General features: G+C 46.4%; 3 protein-coding genes across 3 annotated transcripts in view; 1 reads left to right on the forward strand and 2 right to left on the reverse strand.

Annotated features, from left to right (window-relative positions):
* WDR33 (WD repeat domain 33) overlaps window positions 1-9,307 on the forward strand; it is a 66,482-nt gene extending 57,175 nt beyond the window's left edge. Inside the window, exons 19-23 of the mRNA XM_066326066.1 lie at window positions 247-709; window positions 4,232-4,398; window positions 4,530-4,622; window positions 5,344-5,529; window positions 7,998-9,307. Coding sequence (XP_066182163.1) covers window positions 247-709; window positions 4,232-4,398; window positions 4,530-4,622; window positions 5,344-5,529; window positions 7,998-8,227 — 1,139 coding nt within the window. The 3' untranslated portion in view covers window positions 8,228-9,307. The remainder of the gene's footprint in view (window positions 1-246; window positions 710-4,231; window positions 4,399-4,529; window positions 4,623-5,343; window positions 5,530-7,997) is intronic.
* SFT2D3 (SFT2 domain containing 3) lies at window positions 8,634-12,711 on the reverse strand. The gene is made up of 2 exons (XM_066326067.1): window positions 11,279-12,711; window positions 8,634-8,893 (listed from the first exon to the last, which is right to left on the reverse strand). The coding sequence occupies exon 1, from the start codon at window positions 12,598-12,600 to the stop codon at window positions 11,947-11,949; it is 654 nt and encodes a 217-aa protein (XP_066182164.1). The 5' UTR covers window positions 12,601-12,711; the 3' UTR covers window positions 8,634-8,893; window positions 11,279-11,946.
* Window positions 12,712-19,502: 6,791 nt separating this feature from the next.
* On the reverse strand, window positions 19,503-20,802 carry FBXL12 (F-box and leucine rich repeat protein 12). The gene is made up of 3 exons (XM_066326483.1): window positions 20,708-20,802; window positions 20,558-20,630; window positions 19,503-20,337 (listed from the first exon to the last, which is right to left on the reverse strand). The coding sequence occupies exons 1-3, from the start codon at window positions 20,791-20,793 to the stop codon at window positions 19,564-19,566; spliced, it is 933 nt and encodes a 310-aa protein (XP_066182580.1). The 5' UTR covers window positions 20,794-20,802; the 3' UTR covers window positions 19,503-19,563.
* Between the last annotated feature and the right edge of the window lie 488 nt (window positions 20,803-21,290).

Below are 21,290 nucleotides of genomic sequence, written 5' to 3' on the forward strand. Positions count from 1 at the left end.
TCTCCTCAAAGAGGGGCTGTCGAAGTGCAGTGCACCCAGGAAGAAATGGCTGGAGCACAATGCAGAGCCTTGGCTGAAAGAAAAACTTCCATAGATGTGGGCAGGGATATACAGGAAAAATTTTCCCAGAAACATTGTTTAATGTGAAATGTATCTCAAGCATTCTAGAACTGTATGAACTAGAGCATCCTGAAGTGATTTAGAAACTGTTACAGAAAGCTGCTGTGATTTGTTTTGTCCCTCAAGGCGATGCCCGTGGGCCCCCCAACCATCACCTGGGCCCGCTGTCGGACCGACGGCACGAGCAGAACAGCGGCGGCCCCGAGCACGGGCCGGAGAGGGGCCTGTTCCGAGGGGGCCAGGACTGGAGTGATGGCAGGGACAGCAGGGGCATGCCCGACAGGCGGGGCCCTCACCCCGATTTCCACGATGACTTCGACCGGCCCGATGACTTCCGGGATGATTTCCACCCAGATAAGAGATTCGGCCATCGGTTACGAGAGTTCGAGGGGAGAGGAGGCCCGCCGTTGCAAGAGGAGAAATGGAGACGAGGAGGACCTGGGCCTCCCTTTCCTCCTGATCACAGGGAATTTGAGGGAGGTGGTTCCAACCGTGGGCCTCCTGGTGCTTGGGAAGGACGGAGACCTTCGGATGACAGATACCCCCGGGATCCTGAGGATGCGCGCTTCCGAGGAAGGCGAGACGAGAGGTAAGAATAAATCCATTCCTCCTTCTTGGGTTAAGGGGTAAATGGAGGGAACTCTTTTCTTCCTGGTTTCCTTTTCATTAAGGAGTCTATCTGTTTCAGATTTATAAACTGGAAACCAATAAGGAAATGAAAACTCTAATATACCTGAGTATAGAGTCCATAAAAATCATTCAGTAATAGAAGAAAACTTGAAAAACGGTCATTGTACACAGCAGCTTCCGTGTCTGTAAACAGTAAGTAAAGAGAAGGGGGAAAGTTTGTAGAGAAGATGCAGTGACACAGGATGAAGATCTGAGACCGTTTTGATGACAATTGAGAGGAGACTTACAGGTTAAAGTGACAAACTTTTGAACACTAGAAGTGGATTTTGAGATTATGTCTCCAGTCACAAACTACAGCATGACTGTAGAGACTGTAGGATGAGATGGAATGCCCTTTTAAGGAGCATGAACAATGATCTGACTGCCAGATAGAAGGGACAGAGTTACAGCATCTTGTTGGACTGTCAAGACTATTTTTTCATGTGTTTGCTTGTAGAAATTTTATTTCTCCTTCTGAGTTATTTCTTAATGCCAAGTGAAGAACTCAAAAATAATCTGATTTACGGCAATGTCCTTGTCATTGCTCACAATCTTTGAGTAAATCACAAAGGGATAAATTTGCTTTTAGTTACCAGTGTAAATATGGAGGAATTGATGCTGTCTCTGAGATTAACCATCAGCAAAATTGCTCCAGATTTATGTTAGTTTAATGAAGTGAAATTTGGCCTCCAAGGTCTCAGCCTCTCAGTGACCACCAACTCCCTATGTATAAGAACATGTGCTTGTACAAATACACTGTGGTCTCCACATAATGTGAATTTTGTGTGTTTTAGTTGCCTTTTTAATCATTTTCTTACATTCCTTTTACTTTGCATCTATACAGCTCTTCTTTTAGCTATTTTCTGCCTAGCTCTGTAAGATGTAACTTCCTTTTGTGTGAAGAGTATGAAAAGAAATGAACAGTAACTAAAAGAAGGTAACAATTAAAGCCATTTTTAAAAAGTAAAGCCAGAGAAAATCCAGTTGGATGGTCCAGTGGTCCAATGGTCTGCATCACAAAACTCTTTTAAAAAAGACACAGCAGACAAGACTTTTAGAAGCTCAGTAGAGATTTTTCAGATCTTATATTGAAAATGTTTAGGAGCTAGAAAATATTTTATTATGGTCCTGATTTTTAAAAGGTTTCAGGAAGGGAAACAGGAACCTTGTGACCTGTAAATCTGACTTTTGAACTAGGAGTATTCTATTTATCAGAGTACAAGTGTTTGCCCAGAGAGTTTGCAATGAAATGGCACAGGGCTCTAAAAGGCTCACTGTGCTTGTAAATTTGGTGATTTTCTTGGAATGAACGTGAACTAGGTGCCATTTACTGCAGATGCTGTGGTGGACTTAATCCCAACCACTCGTTCAGCTGACTTGGTTTGAAATTGAGATTGTAACTGGTTTGATCAAGCATGAGAGGCAAATGTGTGTATGTGTGTTTCTCTCTAATTTCCCATCCTTTTCATCCCTGTCCTGTTCTTACTCTACCTGTGCATATCAACATGATGCTTCTCCTGCAGAGACCTGCCTCTTCCTGCCTGCTAATCTGCACAGTGTGTAGTTGTGTACAGTAAGGTCCTAGGCTTCGGGGAAGAAGATGTAAGAGCAGTCAAACAGGAACTGAACCTGATACAAGGCAGGGTTTTATGTGTGACTGATATGAAAAGGCAAATAAGGATATCCATAACACAACATTAGGAGCTGTGGCTGTGTCAGGCATAGGTATCATAGATTTCAAAACTCAACTGTGTCCATCAGTTGCCTGAAATAGGAAAGGCCCTGTTCCTGCAGCCCTGGGGCCTTGTGTTGAAAATCTTGGTAATTTCCAAGCTAAGTCAAATCACACCATATCAGTATTAAAGTGGGAGGCCCTCTAAGAAACCTCTAGAGGACTGTGCTGTTTCAAGGCTAAGCAACATTGCTCTGTGATTATTTGAACCATTTGTACCTGAAACTGTTGAGTTTGTTCTCCCAAACCGTCCAGGTTAATGTAAATGGTTCATGGTCCATACAAAGCACTCCTCCACCCACTGTTGTACCGTACAGGCACAGCAGCCTCCTCTCTGTATTGTGTTTGTTTTCTGGGAGGTGGAGACAGACCTATTGTTTTTTATTAAAAACAATGTAAAAGTTTAAAAATATTGTATTGTGTTATGACTACTGTTAAAATATTTAAATTTGTAATTAAAAGGTTAATGTTGTTAAAATTCTAAATAAAAGTATCTAAAGTTTTGCTTGTAATAGGATGCACTGTGTCGTTAATGAGCTGGGGAAGGGGATGCTGCACACAGCCAACACCATGGGAACACTGCGGTGCTTCCAGTTCAGCCAGCGTGGAACTGGGAAGAGTGGGGAGGTGGGAGGCACCTGAGACTGGGTAGGGAGTGTTCCACACCGTGTGCTGTCACTGAGGGTGGGCAGAGCAGTGTGGGGTGGCACGGTGGGGACACCAGTGTGCCTGCACCACCAGACACCTCAGCCGGGCTGTGCCTGACACAGGCACTCCCCACAGAGTAGGGCTGTGCTTTGCAAACAAACACTGCAGGTGTTTGAACTGCTTATGTCAGGAACAGAGCTGCTAGTTACTCACACAGCCAGCTGCAGGCTTACCTGACATGGCACTGACAGCTCAGAAGAGCCATTCTCTCTGAAGAGCTGTCCCAGTCCCCCAGTGCAGTGCTGGAGGAGCTGTACTCAGTTAAGATGCAGTGCAGAACCCAAATTCCTGAAGATGCCATTGGTACTTGCTAGACAGCAGTTATCAACTTCAGGGTCACAATTACATTGTGCAACACAAAATTCATTACTGCAGTTGGATAAACTGCTCTTCAGGTTGCAGAATGCCACTGTGCATTGTTCAGCCATCACTGTGTCTACAGTTCCAAGGGCAGTCTAGATAGATGCACTTGCTAAAATTGTAAACTTCAAAGAGTGGAATGAAAAGGAGAACTTTCTGGCGGAAGGATCGTAGACTTAATAGGAATGAGATCCTGTAATGTTTTCTTATAGCCACAACTCTCATTGCTTCTGTGTTTTCAGTTTGTTTTATCATGGAAATGGAAAAAGGGAAGGGGAATGTAAGACCATCAGAGTAAAGGAGCTCTCCTACTTTTCCTTGCCTTACCTCACCTTGTATCTATCATCACTCATCGATTGTTTTTCCCACCTTTTCATTAAATGAATGCCGTATGTTTAATAATATTTCTCTTGTATGAAAAGGCAACATAATCAGTGGAAGGAAATATGAGAAGAAAATTACAAAGCTTACTATCAAAGTGCTCAAAGGCAGAAATGAGCACTTTCCCACCTACAAATCTTGTTCTAGTGACTGTATGTGCTGTAGCATTAAGTGAAAGAGTTCAGAAATTAGTTGATAATGAAACTGAAGCTGACTCAATTATGCCTAAAAACCACATTTGTATCATGTTCTTTCTTGTAGCTTCCGAAGAGGAGGCCCCTCAAGACACGAGGGCCGGGGACCCAGGGGCAGAGATGGCTTTCCTGGCCCTGAAGATTTTGGGCCAGATGATGCTTTTGACTCTCCAGATGAAAACTCCAGAGGAAGGGACCATGGTGCTCGGGGCCGAGGTCGAGGTGCTCTAAGAGGTAAGGAGAATGTTCCTCTGCACAGAAATACAAGAGTGAGGAAGGAAAGGCATTTCTTGGCCAGATGACATTATTTTCATGAACACAATTTCTCTTCTCACTCCTGTCCCCTTGCTTCTCTTACTGCTCAGGAGCTCGGAAGGGTTTGCTCCCTACTCCAGATGAATTCCCACGCTTTGAAGGAGGGCGGAAACCAGAACCCTGGGATGGAAACAGAGAACCAGGTAAAAAATTTGGTGAGGTTTGTAGACTTCTACAATATAATAACTTAAAAAATATTTTAAAAATCATCTATTTTTCCTGTACCTCATTGTGTTTGTTACCGGTATTTTACCATGAGAAAAGCCAAATGCAGTTCTTTGGTCTTTTAGATTTAGGAAAAAAGAACTATACAGAATTTAACTGGCTCTAAATACAGCTGTCTTACTGAATAAAAGTGATTGCGGCCTCAAAGCCTTGATTTTCAGTTGTGTTTTGTATTGCCCATGAATCACATGTCATGGGCTTTTTAAAATATGTATATTACTGCCAACAGAAATCTTTTCCTGTGTTGCTGTCTCTTCAACTGCAATGTCTGCCAGCTTATGTTTGCAGTTGTGTTACTAAGGGCAACCCCATATGGGGCAAGACAGAGCTGCAGAATGTCATGGAAAACAAAGCACAAATGATACATGAATAAATGAAGCTGTGATTGTCTCTAAAATACATGAAAGTGTTTTATACTGGAAAGAATGCTTTACATCTGCCACACTTTTCTTTTCTTTCCCATCATCTTTAAAATCTGTTTTACCTTTAGCTTTTTTACTAAAAAATGGGACGGAGGAGAAGCTTACATAATTTTAAGTTCAAATTGTTTGCCAAACAGTTGTAAATTTATGTGGTTGCCTTCAAAAATGAGGAATAACGATCCAGTGAAGATTACTTATCCTGTGTTTTTGTGCACAGGTCCTCGTCCAGACCACCCTCCTCATGATGGGCACTCTCCAGCCAACAGAGAACGTTCCTCTTCACTCCAGGGCATGGACATGGCCTCACTGCCACCACGGAAACGCCCCTGGCATGATGGACCGGGAACCACTGACCACAGAGACATGGATGCTCCAGGTGGACCTCCAGAGGAGAGGGGCAAAGGTAAAAAGCCTCTTTGATTGGAATCCAGAAGTAACACTGGCATGTGTTTTCAGCAATAAGTTTATCCAGAACTTCTCTCTTCAGAGAGGATAAAGCTGAGCTGGTTAATATCTGATTTTACCAGCTGGAAAGTTAAAGTCCAGTCTTACAAGAACATAAAGAAGAGAGGGATTTTCAAACATCAAATCCAAATCTTGTCTTCAGCATTGCAGAATCCCCTTCTTTACTGCCTTGTTCAGAAGTAGTTGGTTTTTGGTTCCCTGTTACTCCAGCTGGAAAGTGCATTAAAGAGCAATATTCCCTCATTTTCAGAAGTTGTTTATTAATATTAAGGCTAGTGATGCTATCCTTGAACTCAAATACGAGAACATTGAGTCTGGAGGGATACATCCCTGAAGTGCTCTCTAAACCTCTGAAGATCTGACTTACTAAAATATTATTTTTATATTTAATGGCTTTCTAGTTACCTTTTGTGTACTTCTCTAATTGCTTAAGAATCATATATTTTGATATACACAACATCCATGGATAGATGTCTAGAACTTAATTGCAGTAGACTATGCTTAAAAAAAAAGGAGGGGAAATGTTTTTCCCTTGATCTATGCTTATCATCCACTAATTTAATTTGATGACTTGTGTTGTAATTAAGTTAAATGTTGGTTCCTGTTATTACTTAATGCCACCTCTGACTGCACTGAACTCCACCACTTCTAACCTGAACCAGCTCTTCTCTAAGTCAGAGCTCTGTTTATTCTTTCTAGAAGTTGTCCTGTATCTTTCACTATCCTTGTTACTCTGTGTGCCATTTTGAGTGTTAAATTATCCTTTTTAAATTACATGGGGTAACTAGGAGTTGCACATACTATTTAAGATGTGGTGTAACCATGGATTTCTACAGATCTCTTGGATTTGTTCCACTTTCTCCATTCTTTTCTAATAGTTCCTGATGTTGTAATTCCCTTTAAATGGTCACATGCTACTGTAACCCACAAAACACATTTTTTGGGAGTCAGTCCTATTAGCATCACACCAGTTCTTGATCCTATTTCTTACAGATCTCAGGACTTCTGTTCTCTTGTGTAAATATTGTCTATAATGTCCTCACATTGACTACCCACAGTCAGGCAGTGATCAGTGACAAACACCCTTCTCATCTGCTTCCTGAGCTGGCAGCCTGCAGCTGAATTGGTTGTTGTTAGACCACACAGGTTTATCTCTGATGCCACTGAACACTGAATACCATCTCTCACCATTGTCCCAAAGCTCATTCAGTGTTAGCTGCATGTCCCTCCTCCTCTGCATGGACTCTATTCCCAGTGTGGCATTAACAGCAGGTTTTATCATTCCTTCACAGATGTTTTGAATAAAACTTTACTGATAAACTTCTCTACCAGTATTTTTCCTTCCATATCCATAGGCTGTAGTTCTCAATTTAGCCAGCATCTATCAAATCTGTAAGCATTCCTTTTCCAGCTTCAGTAATGTTTGTGATAACTCTATAAGATTCTTTATAAAAGTCAAAACAATTGTTGTCCAGGCACAAATGTGGTAATTAACTCATAATGTGCTAAAGAAAGTTTAGAATGACAGCAAAAATTCTGATAAACAAACCATAAGCAACACTTTTTTATATGTGAGCTGTGTCACCTTCAGTTGTATTGGTCAAGTAATTTGAAAACTTCCTGAATGTTTCTGTGAAACAATTTGGTGACTGTTTTACATGGAACCACAGTCAACAAAAGTCACTCTTGCTAAAGTGCAGCAGAAATATCTGAATGTAGCTGTAGTATGTGTCCTTAAAACAAGGTTACCACCTGATTTAGTTTTTTCAAAATACTGCTTATTTTAGGCTAAGGAATTGGGTTGGGTTTTTTTAATATTCATGTCAAACATATCAAAACCAAAAAGGTATGTGAGAATTAGAAAATTCTATTCCTGGCATTAAGAGCTTGAATAGTTTTTGTTCCTGGCTAGTAGTAAAATAAAGCATTTTTTCATTATTTTTAGCAAAAAATAGAACAAAACAGTAATGTTACTCATGATCTTCAACATCAGCCTCAACTGCCTCACTTTGTCAACAGTGCCATGTCTTTGTTTAGGATTAAAAAAAATATTTTGCAATAAAAACGTAGAGAGAACCACAGATAGTGTTGAAGTACAAGAACTGGCAGTTTGGAGGAAAAGCTGTCACTATTCTGACTTCATTTCAGTGACTGCTGACAGCATCAAATATAAGCTCCTTTAATTCCCAAGGAATTGCTTGATTGTTGTCTGTTTTCTGAACTGTAATGGAGACACTATATCTCTATAAGGAAATTGTACTGAGGGAGGAGGCACAAAATTGCAGGTCTCAGCTACAGCTGGTTTATGGATGATGACACCACACTAGAACCAGCTCAATAAATGGCACATCTGAGAAGGGACTCGGCTCCAACTTACACCACTAACTGGTTTTGCTCCCTTTGCAGGACGAGGAAATTCAGGACCTTCACAGAGAGCGCCAAAATCTGGGAGGTCCAGTTCTCTAGATGGAGACCACCACGATGGATTCCACAGGGATGAAGCCTTTGGAGGAGGCCCTGGGGGAGTCAATAACCCTTCCCGAGGAGGAAGGAGCAGCAGCAATTGGGGAAGAGGAAATAACATGAACTCTGGCCAGTCCCGGAGAGGAGGATCCCGGGGTGGACGAGGCCGATAGGAGAGGCTTTGACTGGGTCATGCCCAGTCCTTGCAGGACAATATTTAAATAGACTGCTACTCTGGATTCAGTCATCTGCAATGCCACGAACCCAGATTCTTAACTGGGATAACTGAATGTGCATTAGTTCCTAACAAGGGTCTTTCTTTTCCTAAATCAGTCATTTGCCTCTAGCTGCAATATTGTAGCTAGCTTTGTTTTGTTCTTTCCACTCCCATTCCCCTCACTTTCTTGTTTTGTCAAGAGCTGGAATTTCTTTTAAGTGTTGTGGAACATGGAGCATCTCCACAGATTTCAGTTCACCTCCAGACAGAAACTTGTTTCTATATGTACAGTTTGTCAAAGAGTTACATTGGTTTTGTATGAATACAGAATGTAATTTGCTCAAAAATTAACAAAAAAAATCAACAGTGTGTGATTCTTTACTCACCTATTGCTACAGAGGGTTGTATTTAGGCAAACTTGTGTTTCAGATGGAGCAACAGTACTACCTCCTGAAACCTCAGCCATTTAAAGTACTGAGAGTCGATTCCTGGTTTTTTGGTTTATCATGTATAGAGAGAAGTTTCATTTTCACCTTTAGCCACAGCTGTCTACAGATTACAATGGTGCTGACGTTAAAATTCCAAAAGGCAGGCAATCACCACTGCTTGCTAGTCTGCCATCCTGAAACAGAAAAGAGTGGAATAGTGTTTAGAACAAGTTGTCAAAGACACAGTGTGAGTCACATAACCTGGACTGCAAGACAGACATCACAGGGAAGATTGGCATATTACACTTCACCTAGGAGAGCCACGGATTCTTTTTTTTGTTCAAAACAGCATCTGTTTATGGAAATTGAGAAAGAAAGTTGAGCAGCTTGATTGGTATGTTTTACAGCAGCTGTGTGACACATGGTTTAAAGCTGTGGGTGTTCAGCAGAGTCTGGTGTATTAATTGCTGAAGTGCAATTCATCACTTCCATAATAAGTTTTTTAAGTGTCTTTTTCTTTAGGATATTGTTACCTGGTTTTACTAAAGCAGGGAAATGAGGAGGAGGGGTTATTCCCATTTCCCACATTTCATAATAAAGCTGCTTACAACCATGAGTTTGTTTTCCCCATAAATCATTCATATTAATCATCTCCAGCCACCATGTTATCAAAAGGCTCCTTTAATACCTGAAGCCTCAGTGAAAAGGTTTTCATGTAAGTACTTTTTCTACAGATACCCCTCAGGAAGGTCCTATATTAAAAGCAGAGCATTACCAGGCTTCCCTCTCTCCTGCCTTGAATTTCAGGTTATAATCAGGATGAGACTTAGTTCTAGAGGCTCCTGCAATCCATGGCAACTGTTGCATCTTTTCACAGGCAGGTTTACCAAAGAATGGCTCAAGTCCTGATGTCCCATCTTACTTAAAGACATCAAAGCACAAATGCTTAACTGTTGTTCTGTTGGTTCAGTCAGTCACAAGTACTTTTTTTACTTGGTTTTGAATTTGTGGTGTATAAAATGACATTTGAAAATTGTAACTGATTGTGAGCCTGTAAATCTTTATCATGGGGCTCAGGAGAGACAGAACGGTCTGAAAGGAATTAACTAGAAACAGCTAAAATGCATCTGATAGGACACAGTTTGTCCCTTGAGAAAAAAAATGCTTTTTAGCTCTATCTGAAGGACTTTGGGCACTTTGGGTGTATGTCTGGGAGTTAGGATTTGTCCTGAAGTTTTCATGATAAATACTAATGATTTTATCATTGGCAAAAAGGAAAGCTTGTGCTTTTTTTTTTTCTTTTTCTTTTTAACAAGCCCTATACATGTTTAAGGGGCTAAAAAAGGTCTACTACTTACATATGTAAGTTAGAGAATGAGCTTTAGGCTTTAATTAAACCACAGTCCCCTACCAAACCAAGTTAAAGTGTACCTAACAAGAGAAAACCCAGATTTATATAGCAAATTTATATTTTCTGTGATGACTGATTAATTCCCTAAACTATTATAGTAGCATTAAGTAATATTCTTCACGGGCAGCTTTTTAAATGGAGTTTTGAAGGATTGCACAATCATATACTCAACAAATCCTAAGAAAATCTGATAATTAGATGTATTTTTCTACAAAATCTTAGAAGGTAACAGCATAGCAGAAAAGACAGAAGCTGCTTCCCAGTCTGTAATACCATGACCCACTATTGCTGGGAAATGGGCACTGTTATTTAATGGGAATATAATTCTGTATTCATCAGGTCATGTTCTTTTACCAGTACTGAACACAGATTCTTATGCTCTACCTGATAGTTCAGAGGTTGTCTCAGATTTAATTTTACACTGCTGTTAGGAATAAAATCAATTTTATATACTGTAGCTCAGAAACTGTAAAAACAAGAGAGCTAATTTAATGCTATTCTGATAGCTCTGATCTACATTCTGAATGGGAAAAGTGACCATTAGTGAAATGCCTATACTGACAACTGGACACAAACAATTTTATTAAAGCAATCTATGTACACTTAAGTACCCCCTTTAACAATTTCAGTTTAATTCAGAAAAGTATTTGGTAAATATGTTAAAACTAATTAGTGACAGCAGGTAAATATTGCAGTGGCTTTTCTTTCTCCACAAGGCACAAATGCTCAGTGAGATTCTCACTGGGGCTCTGTGCAGGTGAGGCCCTGTAGCCCCATTTGCTTGCACAGCCCAAACTGGAGCAGCCACTTCTGTCGGCCAGAATTCAGCACCCTGCTAAGGCAGCTCAGCTTCTGCACTGAAGCAGAGCTCCAGTTACTGGCACATCTATTTTTGAAGTTCAGGCTGTGACAAGTAAACAACTCCTGCCCAACTTCAGAGAGCAATATATACACACAAAAGTAAACTTCGAGGAGCTGAAGCTACCCTTTCAAAGCCCAATTTGGTATTTTACAGCAGCTGTAAGGCAGCAGTACCTGCAAACGCCAGTTCTCTTAACTAACATTAGCACTTTGCATCCTCTTCATCATCATGCAGGAACACTCCCTCCCCTTACAATTATGGGCAGTGTTTGTGACCCGCAGCCCCAGGAAAGTTTGTTTCACTTACTGGATGGTTATTTTAAAGCTGCCTTTAAGAGAGAAATGCAGTTCAGTGGCCACAGTCTTCATATTCACCGGTCTGAGGTGACAGCAAAAACAGTATGTGTTCATAGTGTAGGGGTCCGCACAAAAAGAGGTCATAGAGTAACTTTTTAGTGTTCTCCCGCAGACTCGATCGCATTTTGCTAAATCATCTTCGTGTTTCAGCATCCGTCAGCCTTGCGCACCTCAGCCGCTCCTCAGTAACGGGCAAGTCCAAATGACACCGCGTCGGCTCCGATCCCTCGCTCTGCCGCAGCCGCTGCAGCAGCCACATGGTCCCGAGCTGGAGGTAGAAGTGGGATGCTGCCAGCTCCCCACCCAGAGGTGGAGCGATGCCAAGCGGTGGCTATGGAGCTGGCAGCGCGGTAAGGCAAATAACGAGCTCGGGGGAGGCCGGGCAGGCTGACACCGCACACAGCACCTACAGCTCCGAGCCACCGGGGCCGCCCCGGGCTGCCAGCCCTGCTGCCGCTCCTCGGGCGCTGGCCAGGAAACCGTGACAGGACGCGGAGGAGGCGAAGAGAAGCGGCGTCCCCCGTCTCGGAGTCGGCCGGCTACAGCGCCAGGCTCTCGGTCCGTGTGCGAGGCACTCGCTCCCGCGGGGACGCGGCCGCTCCTCCCGCAGAGCCGGGCTCACAGCGGCAGCGCCTTGCCTCTGCCGCACAGCGCGGCGCGGAGCAGCCCGGCGAGGCGGCGCAGGCCGGCGGCACCGCCGGGCAGCGCGGCCAGGAGCGAGGCGGCGGCGATGCCGAGCTGCGCGGCGGCGCCCAGCGCGGTCAGCGCGGTGCTGCGCAGCCCCAGCGCGGCGTACAGCGTCCCGAACAGCGCGCCGAGGTAGAGCAGCGCCCCGCGGCCGGGCTCCCGCAGCAGCCGGGCGGGCCCGCGCAGCAGCGCGGCGGCGCCCAGCGCACACAGCGAGCCGAGCGACCAGAGCAGCGCGAACTTGCGGGCGCGCAGCAGCAGCAGCGGCACGCACAGCCCGGCCAGCCCGAAGCACAGCGCGGCCAGAAGCACGCACAGCCCGCTGCCCGCCAGCCGCTGCCAGCGCGACAGCCCCGGCAGCCACGGGTCCTCCTCTCCCGTCCACGGCCACACCGTGTGCCCCGGGGGACTGCCCGCCGGGAACGGGTTCAGCGCCCCCAGCCAGGCCCGCAGCCCGCCGCCGTCCCCCGCCTCCTCCTGCGAGCCGCCGGCGGCCGGCGGTGCGGGGGCCGCGCTGGGGCCGGTGGCAGCAGCAGCCTTGGACTGCGCGAGGTACTCGTGCAGCTGTCGGCCCAGGTCCGCCATGGCGAGGATGGCACCGGGCGCTACCACGCTCCCTCCGCCCACCCCGGCGCCGCCATGTTCCCGGGCAAGGGCCACATCCGGGGTACGGCACCGCGAGCGGCCGCGGCCCGGGGAGAGGAGCGCGCATGCGCCGGGGATCTGAGCCGCAGAGCGCGTGCGCGGCACCGTGTGGGGTGAGACCGGGGCCGGCTTCTGCGGGGATTGTGAGGGCTGTGCGGGATCTCCGCTCCGGGAGAACTCAGAGGGCTGTGGGGGCAAGGAGACCTTTGAGGGCTGGGAAGGCTGTGGAGACTGCGAGGGTTCTGCGGTGTGAGGGCTGTGAGTGGTGCGGTGGCTGTGAGGGCGATGTGGGATGGCTACGGGGTACCTGAGGGCTGTGTGGGCTGTGAAGGGCTATAAGCCTGGGATAAGCCTGTCAGTGATTGACAGGCAGGACTAAAAGTGATTGACAGGTGGCATCAGCTCAGGAGATGCATCGACAGAGCTTGTTAAGAGTAATTGAGATGTGGAGTTATCCGCTCGAAGAGATTGATAGGCAGGGCCAAGGGTGATGAGGGGCGGGTCAGCCTCCGGAGTGATTACAGGCAGGGCCATGGGAATGCCTCGGCTGCCCTGAGACACTGGAGCTCCAGGCTTTCCTTCGTGTGGAAAAGAGCTGTCCTTTGTAGCCAGGCCTCCATGGCTGAAACTGGGATACCATCTCTGTCATCTGTTGCTTCTTAACTAGTCAGATTACTCAACCAGGATAAGGTCTTCTTTATTGAGTTATTTTGGTGCCATGGGGTTAAGACTGGCCTGGCATCTGGAAGGTAAAACTGGATTTCTGACTGACAGACACCTCACTTTATAAAAGCTACACTTTGACAAAGCAGAAATTTTCAATACTTCTGGAATTGTGTAGAGTTTGTCCCATGAGCAGGGCTGCCTGCTTTACAGTTACTCCCCTGAAGGTTAAGTGAAAGGAATCTGTGTACTTTTTCATCATTTCAGTGGCCAGTTATGTCTGACTCCTAATCATTACTATTTTTTTTTTTGCTAGCTTTAATGTAGGTACCTTCATACCCTGCACTGTTTTGTGTTTTGCTGTAATCTACTAGTGGTACTTTTTAGTACCAAGAATTGCTCCCAGGCAAATTTCCAGGACATATGGGTCCCACTGCCCTTGACTTTCCCTGGATTGCCTCTCATCTTTACCTGAAACACTGGGGTTGTGAGCTTTCCTTCCAATGGAGAAGAATATTCCTCTTTTTTTTTTTTTTTTTTTTTTTTTTTTTTTTTTTTTTTTCTTTTTATTCCCCAGGAGCCCATGGCCAAAATTTGGATTGTACCTCCAAAATTCAGTATATCCAAGGATTACTCCCAGATGAAAGCTGCCAGGACAAACAAGTCTGGCTGGCATTGGCCTCCCCTTGGCCACTTTTCAAGTGCACCTGAAACACTGGGGCTATCTGCTTTCCTTACTGTGGAAATCAACTGTCATTCTCATCTAGGAGCCCATGGCAGAAAGGCTGAATTCACCTGTACATCCAGGGATTTTTCCCAGACAAAAGCTGCTAGGACTGATGGGTCTGCCTGGACTTTTCCTCCCCTGGGCCACCTCTGCACCTAAAGTAGTGGGCCTATGTGCTTTCCTTCCTATGGAAATCAACGGCAGTTCCCATCCAGGAGCTCATGCTGGTCCTTTGATTTGCACCTCCAGAAGTGCAATGTTGCTGCACTGCTGCTGTGCCAATACATTGTTGTACCCCACAGTGAATTGACATTTCAGGCTCCAGGAGACTGCCAGCTTGTGATGCTACATAAGGCTGAGAGTTAACCTGCAGAGCACCGTGGTTGGGTGCCAAGTTTAAAGGCTGCAAGAGGAGAGTGACTGCCACACGATTGCCTTCCAAATTCCCATTACTGGTCGTGAGGGGGAAGGTCAGCAAACACTGTTTGTGCTGGCACATTCCCATTTGAGATTTACGTTGAAACAATTCCAGTTAGCTTTAGACTCCGAGATTCAGCAAATATTATGGTAGAAAGCACTGAGAGGAAAGCTACATATTGCACCAGTGTGTTTGGTGTGGCTTACATGAGGCAAGGGGAAGGTGCAGACCAGCACTGGTTCAGCAAGCTGTTGCTGCCTTAACATTTAACTTAAATGCTGTGAAAAGCAACCATAGCCTGGATTAATGAATTTTCCTTCTCAGCTGCAGGTACCATCACATTCTTTCACGCTCCAAAGCCCAGCTTCAAACCTTAACATGTCCAGCGATGGTTCTCCTACTGTAGGTCCTAAAACAAAACATAAGCACTGGCCTTAGCTTTTCCCTTGCAGTCTCACAGAGTCCCGTTACAAAACTAGGAACATTCAGCAGTTGGTCTCACAGAAAAAGTTCTAGAGAAGAAGGAGACCATGCTGGAATTTGGTTTTCTTTTACAACCTACAAATTGCCCAGCTAATAGTGAGACGATTCGTCTTCCTTCCCAGCTATAAGCAGGATCACATTCTTTCAGTCTCGAAGATTCAGGATCCACAACGGAGCCCCTACACCAACTGCTCCCATGCTAATCGTGCTGGGACACAAAAGGCGTCACGTTTACCTGGGCGCTTTTAGTGCTGACAAACACACCACACGATGGCGGTGTGTACTTGGCAAAAGAAGGAAACGCACCTCTAAACCACCCAAAATGCAGATCCAAGTTCAAAACGTCACTGCTCTCAAATAAACTGTGTCAGGACAGAAAGATTTCACTGACCTCCCCCTTCCAAGAGCAAACTCCTGTTTGCGCCATGCTCAAAACGAACTCCTCTGCACTAGTAATTTTTTTCTCTCTCATGAGCTCGGCTACAAACTTGAAAACCATCAGCAACAGTGTAGCTCACAAAAGTGTCAGCTGAGAAAGCTGTTGCTGGCCAGAACTGCCACGCACCCATCGAGCTGCGCCCACACCCTGCTGTCAGCGTTCATTCTCAGCTGTGTGCCATCGGAATCCATCAGTCTCTCAGTCAGGAGCAAACCTGACTCCACTTACTGCTCACAGACTAAAGGTACTCAGACAAAAAGCTCAACAGCTTGGCTTTTGCATTCCCATTGTAACACTTCAGCAGCTCTAACCCCTAGAACTGGAGAGTAGGAAAAGCAATTAAATTCCCCAAGATCACCCAAAGAAGGGAGGGAAGGCACCACAAGGCAAGGGAGGGGTAGGTAAGTCGTGGCAGCAGCATGGTACGTAAGGTAAGGCAAGAGAGCCATGGAAAGGGAAGGAAACCAGCTAGGCCTAGTGTTTCAGGTGCATATGATGGGCTACTGAGTAGAGATGAGGAGTAGCTCCAGCTTTCTGGTCTGTATTCTGACACCTCAGGTGTAGAAAATTCAAGTGTCATGTGAAAAGGTGAGTTGTCCTCAACTCTTAGTGTGGGGAGATTTATTTGACCCTTAGTGTTTAATTTCTCTGTTGGTTTCCCAGGAAAGCCAAGCCCTTGTGCCTGATCAGTCAGTCAGTGTCCTGTTAGGGGTATCTTTCCCTGAACAGTCCTACTGGATCAGAGGGTGATTTGACTGGCTTGAAACAGCAAAGAGGAGACCCCTCAGCACCTCTTCTCTTTTATTTGGGTATGTTACCCACTGCCAGTGACTGCCAGGGCCCGGGAAGGGGCCTGACACTTTCATGAGTCACATTTTTGTTGGAAGCTTTCAATGTTGTGGCTGGACTCTGCAAGAGTGAAAAAATATATTAGCACATGTAATTGGGAAGGAGTTTGCATTGCAGTGTGAGAGTGGTGCAAATAAGGGTTTGCACATGGAAGAAGAAGGGCAGCAAAGCCTTTGTGTCCTGACTCATTCCATGCCCACTGTGGAAGCTTTGGGCTGGTTTCTGGGCACACAGCTGCATCTGGTGCAGCTGCTGAGCAGCTCTGGGTACTTGACAGAGATGGAGGGGACCATGGTTATCTCCAAATCATCCCATATGGAGATCCAAATCCACTGCTGTCGAAGAAAATGTGCCAGAATAGAAAGACTTAACTGACTTTCCCTTCTGTTTGCAAACTTTTATTTGCACCACAGTCGAGTGGCAGTTGTTTTTCCTTGCAGCCTGGAAACTGCACACAGTCATGGTGCATTGCACTGTCATTCTCAGCTATACAGTAGCATCATGCACTTTCACTCTCACAGTCTGAAATGTCCATCTACTTCTTGCATGGAGAAATGTGTTAAGAAGGAAGCAGTCCAGAAATCTGCTTGTGTCAAAACCTGCCAGTGTCACACACTTTCCTTTTCAGCTGTATGTGCTGTCACGTTCTGCCACTCTTGCCACCCAAATCTAAATGGGAAAGTTTCCAGCTACATCTCACATAGATAAATGTGCCGAGACAAAAAGCTTAGTTGGACCTTTGGAAACTTTTATTCACAATGAAGTCTCAGTCCTCTTTCCCCTTGCAGCCTATGTACTTCAGGCACACCTTAGTTCTCTGTACTTTCCCTACTCATTTATTCTGATTCTGAGCCAGTAACTGGAGTTGGCTTTGAGGGTCCTTCCCCTGCATCATCATCATCATTCACTAGGTGATTGGTTTTGTGCTTTTTTCCATGGTAGGAGTGACTGCCATTGGCTTAGGCTCATAGTCTTGTTTAGTTTCTGGCTTAGGCTCACTGTCTGGTTTAGCTACAGCTGGAGTGTCTGGGGTATCTGCTGCTGTCTGAGTGACTGGGGAAGCTGCTGATTTATCTCCCTGCTCCCCTGCCTCTATCTGCTGCCCTACAGTATCTAGCAGCATGCAGTAAGCAAATGCCAGGGCTCAGTTTATTGCAATGAGCTTTTTCTCCTTAGAGTCGTCATTGCAGTTCTCTTGCAAATATTTCCACACCTTATCTGGGTTCTGAATTTGTTCACATGGAAATCCTAGGCTGTGGGGTCAGAGAATTCCTTCAAGGTCTGGCTCATTTTCTCCTATTCCCCACACCACTCAGGATTTTCCATGCTTAGGTCCCTGCCTGGGTCAGGGGTCTCCTCAGCCCCTCCAGACATCTCAGCCCACACTCTAGACAAGCTGCCAGATAAAATACCAAGTTGTCTCTTTAACATTCAGGGGAAGCTTAACATTCTCAAAAGATGACATATCAGATTTAAAAGAGAAGGAGGAGAGGAAAGGCTGGGAAGCCTCTTCCCCTCCTCCCATAAAAAACTGTGTGCAATTGCTAATAAACCCCCAAAACAGGCTACTGAAACTGGGTAGGACAAAGAAAAACAAACCATATATAATTTGAACAAACCCCAGTACCATTGTTAACTCCCTATAAACCATTATCACCATGCTCAGCAGAATAGCAACCCAAATCCATGACCCTCCACTATAAAAGCTATGTGCCAGGGACACCACTGGAGCTATCTGTCGATAGAAAACAAACCTAGGGGGCAGAAAGGTATTAACACCTCAAACAGGTCTAGGGGCCAGAGAAACATTAATAACTTAACCCAGAGAGACAGTATAAATTATACAAATATAATTAGTTAATGAAAACTGGCATTTTGTGACTGTTGGGATATTAAATTCTGTTGTTGTGCCATCAGGATTGCAAAGATCCTGCTGCAAAGATCGGAACATTGAGGTTCTTGTTGCATCTCACTGTGCCTTGACTGACTGATGGATTTTTACTGTTTTCAATTTTCCCTTTTCCTGTTGTACTGTCCCTCCCCATCCCAGAGAGGGCGGGAACAGGGACTGCTGGAGGTTTTAATAGGGCTGATTCTACCAGTGTTAATCTCCTTGTCTGGGATAAACATGAAGCACTAGTTACTGTCATCAACCTTGGGGTGCTTTCCAAAGCAGGACTGGAATGTTTTAGTGGATATTTGCCCTGAAGCCACCCTGAGACTGGGTTTAGGATCAAAAAAAAAAAAAGGCAAGAGCCCAAAGGCCACTCGACAGCACTGAGGATTTCACCACAGGGAGGGTCACTGCCATCCAGGACCATCTGAAACCCAAAGGTTTACTGCATGTGCTGCAGCTGAATGGAGAGCAGGGGGTATTTGGGATGAAAACAGGGCAGAAAAGGCTTAACTGAGGCATTAGTGGTCCTGCTCCGTTTCCCATGGGATGCTCCTGTCCTAAGGGACAGGAGAGATGCTGAAGCAGGTTAAAAAAACCTCCAATTTCTAAAAACAAGGGTTCAAATGACAGTTAAAAGCTTGCAAGTTGTTTTGTTTTGTTTTTTTTAATAAATACAATATTTGTTTTAAAGTATAGACTGAAAATTAAGAATAACATAACATTTAGGTGGTTATCTGGTGTTAGAATGTTGGGGAATGGGGAGGAAGAGGATGGGAATGCAGACAATAAGAGGTGATGAGAAAATGTGGATGCTACCAGCAAAACCCAGAGGTAGCAACAGCCCCAGCAATGCCTGGGATGTCTGGCTCTTGAGACCAGGTGTTCAGGAATCCTCATGACCAGTATGAAAAGTGACATGAAGATCTGAATTTGAAGGAAAGGAGATGGAATTGGTAATTGTGGTTTTTGAAGGAAAGGAGATGGAATTGGTAATTTGGCTGCCAGGTCTGTTTTTTCCGTGACAGAAGGGTGCCTCACTTCACTCCTTGAATTCTGCACTCATTAAGCTGCTGCCTAGTCCTTGGCAGTGGAGAAAGAGAAGACAGAACTTAAGCTTGTCATCACCCCAGCCAGTTTTTGGTCAATGAGGTTCCCAAGGGCTGGGTGTGCTTCCCAGCTTTCCTATTCCTCTGGTCCATGGAAAATATGGAGAGGGGAATCCTACCAAAAGCTTGTTAACAAGCTTTGTTGTTTACATAACAAGCTCTTTAACATATTTATGTGAAAAATGTAATATTTTAAGGCCAATAGGAATTCTGTTCCAAAGCTATGTATATGAAAACAGGCTTTACCAAAGGAGAAAAAAAAAAAAAAAAAAAAAAAAGAGCACTTGAGGTGTACTAAGGAAGGAACTGTACTTCAGACTGTCATGGAGTGTGAGATATGGTGCAGTGTGGAAAATTCTCCTGAATTTTATCGAGGAGTTCATCTTCAAAGCAAGTTCCACCTAATTTGAGGTGGTTCAGGCGAGGCAGCACTTGCAACAAAGCGATAACTGTACCAAGGGAGACCAAATCATAGAGGTCAAGGCACAGGGTCTCCAGGTGCTCCAGTGTCACAATAGCCACCAGCCCCCTGTTTGTCAGGAAGTAGGCGTTGCTGATTTCCAGGTGTCGGAGCTGCTTCATGTGGCGCCCGATGAACACCATGGCGGCATCACCAATGATGCAGTGCCGTAGGACCAGGCGTTCAAGCTCTTCCAGGTGTGGAGCTGCAGCTTGGATCCCCATATCAGTGATGCGGTAGGTGCCACAAAGGCTCAGTGTCTTCAAGTGGTTCTGTGAGGAAATGTCAAGAAGATGATGGTCAGAAAAGGTGGGAACGCTGTGGATAGCGAGGTGTCGTACCTGTGGGGGTGGCACCGAAGGGGGGACGCAGAACCAGGCATCGGGGATGTCGCAGAGGCTCAGCTCCAGTGTGGTGACAGAAGCGGGCATGCTCTCGTACGGGACATGGCGGAGGTCGGTCTCGGTCAGGCACAGCCGATGGAGCTGGGGACAGCGCTTCTGGAGGGCAGCGAGCAGTGCTGGCGAGAGGAGCCGCTGCTTGCCGCCGGAGCGAGGCGCGCCCCGCAGCCGCAGGGTGCACAGGCTGTCCGGGAGGCGGTGGCGCACCAGGTGCCACAGCGTGCGCCGGCTGATCTGGGGGGCGAAAGGGCCTAGTTCCAGGGGGTGGGGTGGGGAAGGGCACCCCTGTCGCAGTGGGGTGGTTCCCGCCCGTTCCCTTCAGCTGCCTGCGGCGGGGTGATCTGACCCCTCCCGGCTCAGGCCCTGTCCACGGCGGGGTGATGTCGCCTCCCCCCATCCCTCCTGCCCCCAGCGGAGCTCTCCCCGCCCCGCGGTGGCGACGGGCGGCCCGTACCCGGTGAGGGCTCAAATCCACATGTGTCCAGACCAGCCGGTCCTGCGCCAGCTGCTGCCACCGCCGGCAGACCCTGCGGGGAGGCGATCGGCCGTCAGCGCCAGGGCGGGGAAGCGGCAGGCGGCCGGTCCCGCCCGGGGGAGACCCTACCTGGCCGCTCGCAGCCGGTCCCGCAGCGGCAGCAGCGCCAAGACCCGCACCAGCACCGAGTCGGGCAGGGGCGGCCGCGCCGCCATCGCGGCCGTTGCTACAACAAAGCCGGGCCGCGGCCTTGGCGACACCTCTGCCTCGGCGGCACGGCCGGAGCGGGCGCGGCCCCGGCAGGCCCCGGGAGCTCCGCTGGGCTCGGGACCTCCCTGTTTAACTCCCTTCTTTTACCGACAACTCCCTCCCGGTCCTTCTTCCTTCCTCCGCCTTGAGCCCCGGCGTCTCACCAAGTGTCGCCGGTTTCTCCGTACCTCTCGCCTCGCCGTCCTCCCCACTCTCGGTGCCTCTTCTTTCCTGGCGCTGCTCCCCTTGGTGTCTCTTGTGTAAGAGAAGAAGTGGCTTAGCACTGACCATTCCTGGTCCAGTCACTCTCCCTAAGGTGTTGTTTCTAACACCCCTCTAATGTTCACTTAATTTCCTCTCTGAATGTCCAGCAGGCCATTACAGGATGGGAACAGCTGACATGACTGTCAGAGAAGAGCCTGGAATATCTGCAGTGCATAGTTGAAACCCCGGGAGAATACAA

This window comes from Sylvia atricapilla, chromosome 10, assembly GCF_009819655.1.
Source record: "Sylvia atricapilla isolate bSylAtr1 chromosome 10, bSylAtr1.pri, whole genome shotgun sequence".
Classification (NCBI taxonomy): Eukaryota; Metazoa; Chordata; class Aves; order Passeriformes; family Sylviidae; genus Sylvia; species Sylvia atricapilla.

Excerpts from the sequence above, each read along its gene's own strand:
- SFT2D3 (XM_066326067.1), bottom strand. The coding sequence starts at position 12,600 with ATGGCGGACCTGGGCCGACAGCTGCACGAGTACCTCGCGCAGTCCAAG.
- FBXL12 (XM_066326483.1), bottom strand. The coding sequence starts at position 20,793 with ATGGCGGCGCGGCCGCCCCTGCCCGACTCGGTGCTGGTGCGGGTCTTG. Across the intron at positions 20,631-20,707 it reads GACCGGCTGCGAGCGGCCAG|GGTCTGCCGGCGGTGGCAGC; the intron begins GTAGGGTCTCCC and ends GCCTCCCCGCAG. Across the intron at positions 20,338-20,557 it reads TGGATTTGAGCCCTCACCGG|ATCAGCCGGCGCACGCTGTG; the intron begins GTACGGGCCGCC and ends TTCGCCCCCCAG.